The 2,599-nt window shown below is 53.2% G+C and overlaps 1 protein-coding gene across 1 annotated transcript; it reads right to left on the bottom strand.

The window, feature by feature from the left end:
* Window positions 1-1,426: 1,426 nt before the first annotated feature.
* On the bottom strand, window positions 1,427-2,399 carry LOC123134652 (auxin-responsive protein SAUR32). The gene has a single exon (XM_044553860.1). The coding sequence runs from the start codon at window positions 2,276-2,278 to the stop codon at window positions 1,916-1,918; it is 363 nt and encodes a 120-aa protein (XP_044409795.1). The 5' UTR covers window positions 2,279-2,399; the 3' UTR covers window positions 1,427-1,915.
* Window positions 2,400-2,599: the final 200 nt, after the last annotated feature.

Consider the following 2,599-nt stretch of genomic DNA (forward strand, 5'->3'; position numbering starts at 1 on the left):
TTTAAGTAGAGATTATATTGGGTAGAAGAGGTGTTGCACCGTTACATAGAGGGGGAGGTAGTTGGTGTTGACGGTGGTGAAATTGTTGGTGTAGACCGCCGTCATGATTGTTCCCCTGGCGGTGCTCCACGCCACCGGGAGAGAGGGGAAAGAGCCCCCCCCCCCCTCCTTCTTATTCCTTGGCCTCCCTCCTAGAGGAGACTTTCCTCTCTGGTCTGTGACGAGACTTTCCTCTCTGGTCTGTGACCGCCATGACTCCCGAAGGGCAGGAGACACTTCGAGATTGGATCTCCCTCTCTCTATTTTTTCCTTTGTTTCGCGTTTCTATTTTCTGGCCCTTCACCGTTTCTTAAATTCCCAGAGATCTATAACTACAATCGGGCTGAAATTTTGAGGTTTTTTATCAGGATATTAGCTTCCTTGCAGAAGAAGGACACATCCAACCGATTTACAGGGGCTCCACAAGCCTACCCGGCGCGCCCATGATAGGGGGCACGCTGTCTGAGCTCGTGAGCCCCTCGAGCATCGTCCCACATTAATTCTTTTTCCCAAACATCACATATATTTCAAAATAAATCTCCGCAATTTTTTACCGGTTTGGACTTCGCTTGATATGGATTTTTCGCGAAACAAAAAACATGCAACAAACATGAACTAACATTGGGCACTGGATCAATATGTTAGTTCAAGAAAATCATATAAATTATTGCCAAAAGTATGTGAAAGTTGTAAAATAATGGCATGAACAATCAAAAATTATAGATACGACAGAGACTTATCATTGTTCAACGAAGGTCTGTCAAGAACATATATCGAACAACCTGAATCCACCACTCCACACCTACAAACTCGACAATGGGTCATCGCAATCACAACGCCCCACATCCAGGGTCATCACTGAGCCGCCCGCATGGCGTACCAGGAGCACACATCCGGTACTGCAGATCTTAAACACGCATCGCATGCACACACTTCAGAAGCCGCTGCCACCATCGTACTGGTAACCCATCTTCAGAGTAAAGATCTGCATTATCCTTGTCAGGCCAACCATCGATGTCGCCACGGTGCCAAACAACGCTACCGACCTGTGCTGGTCCATCAAGACACGAGCAGGGATGGGAGGCTACCACCCCTCCCCATGGCAACACCACCGGAGCCAGAGCACCAACAGCTGCTACCAAGGAGTTATTAGGAAGGACGACGACTGCGGCCGGACTCGTCGTGGTCGGGACCGGAAGCACGAGAACAGCCGGGGCACCCACGCAACGCGACGGAGGAAGGCATCGCCACCGCTATCTTTCCCCGGCGGCGGTGAGGAGATTAGAGGCGGCGGCGGCTAGGGTTAGGAGGAGGTTGTGTTTCCTGTTCAGTCAGATGCGAGACCTCTGCCTTTTCTCTTAAGCACAAGTAATGGCACCAACTACCATTACAAAACTGAACAAATGTTTTTGTATTGCCAGTGAAGCTTGCAACACCACCCAGCACAGATGACCAAGACCAAAGTTACAAATCTGGACGGCAAGCGGAAAGCACCTGTCTCTGACCAAAGCATCGGGGTCCCAACACATAACTTAAACATCGGACAAACACGCCAGGCTTGACAGCATAAATCATGTTAATCCTAGGAAAATAAAATCGAAAAGCTTACTGGTTTCATCAGACGACCACCTGATACCAATCATCAACACAAAAAGGACCAATCCAATCTTGGCCTGTGCTATACCAGCTCTCGCCGGTAACTGACTAATCACTGCCTCTCATGCGTTTCTGTATCTGGTATCTCTCTCCCTCTCTATGTACTACGAGTACATGTGTGTCGTCTCCGGCAGAAAGATGACCTCCCGCCGCTCGCGCGCTCTCGGTGCTCAACAGACGAAAGCCGGCGGGCCGGGGCTGGATGGTCGATGTTGGTCGATCAGCAGGTGACTTTGGCGCGGGTGCACGGGGCGAAGGAGTAGCCGTGCTGCTGGTGGCCGCCGGCCTGCACGTGCACGCGGTGCGAGGAGGAGGAGTGTGAGTGCGCCGTCTCCCGGTCGACGAGCGCGCGGAGGCGGAGGAACTCGTCGGCGGAGCAGGGCAGCCAGAGCGGGCCGGCCGAGTTGTAGCCATACGTGTCCCGGGCCGCCTCCAGCAGCCGCTGGAAGAGCGGGTGGTAGAGGTACGCGATGGGGATGACGAACCGCCGGAACCCGTTGCCCTGCTGCTCCGCCTGGCCGACCCGCACGGCCAGCCACCCCTTCTTCACCTTCCCCCTCTTCTCCGCCTGGTCCCGTTGCATGATGATGGCAGTTTCCTCGCCGGCGGTCCAACTGCAGCTGCCTTCTCGCCGTCGCTGCTGCCGCGAAGTTACTGCTCGATAGCAGAGCTAGCTAGAGCCAAAGAGCTGATCGAGAGGTGTGTGGTGCAGTGTGGTTCGCGGCACCCGCGTTGGTTTTTATAGGACTTGCACGGCTCGTTCGGGCCGGGAGAAGGTTAGATTACATTAGGCCTTGTACAAGGGTGGGTGTTTAGCGAAATCGCTATGCGTACGATACTTTTTTCGTCGGACACATGTACGACTAGACTGTAAAATTTGTTGCATGGTGTGGCCCACAAACTG

This window comes from Triticum aestivum, chromosome 6B (assembly GCF_018294505.1).
Source record: "Triticum aestivum cultivar Chinese Spring chromosome 6B, IWGSC CS RefSeq v2.1, whole genome shotgun sequence".
Lineage (NCBI taxonomy): Eukaryota > Viridiplantae > Streptophyta > Magnoliopsida > Poales > Poaceae > Triticum > Triticum aestivum.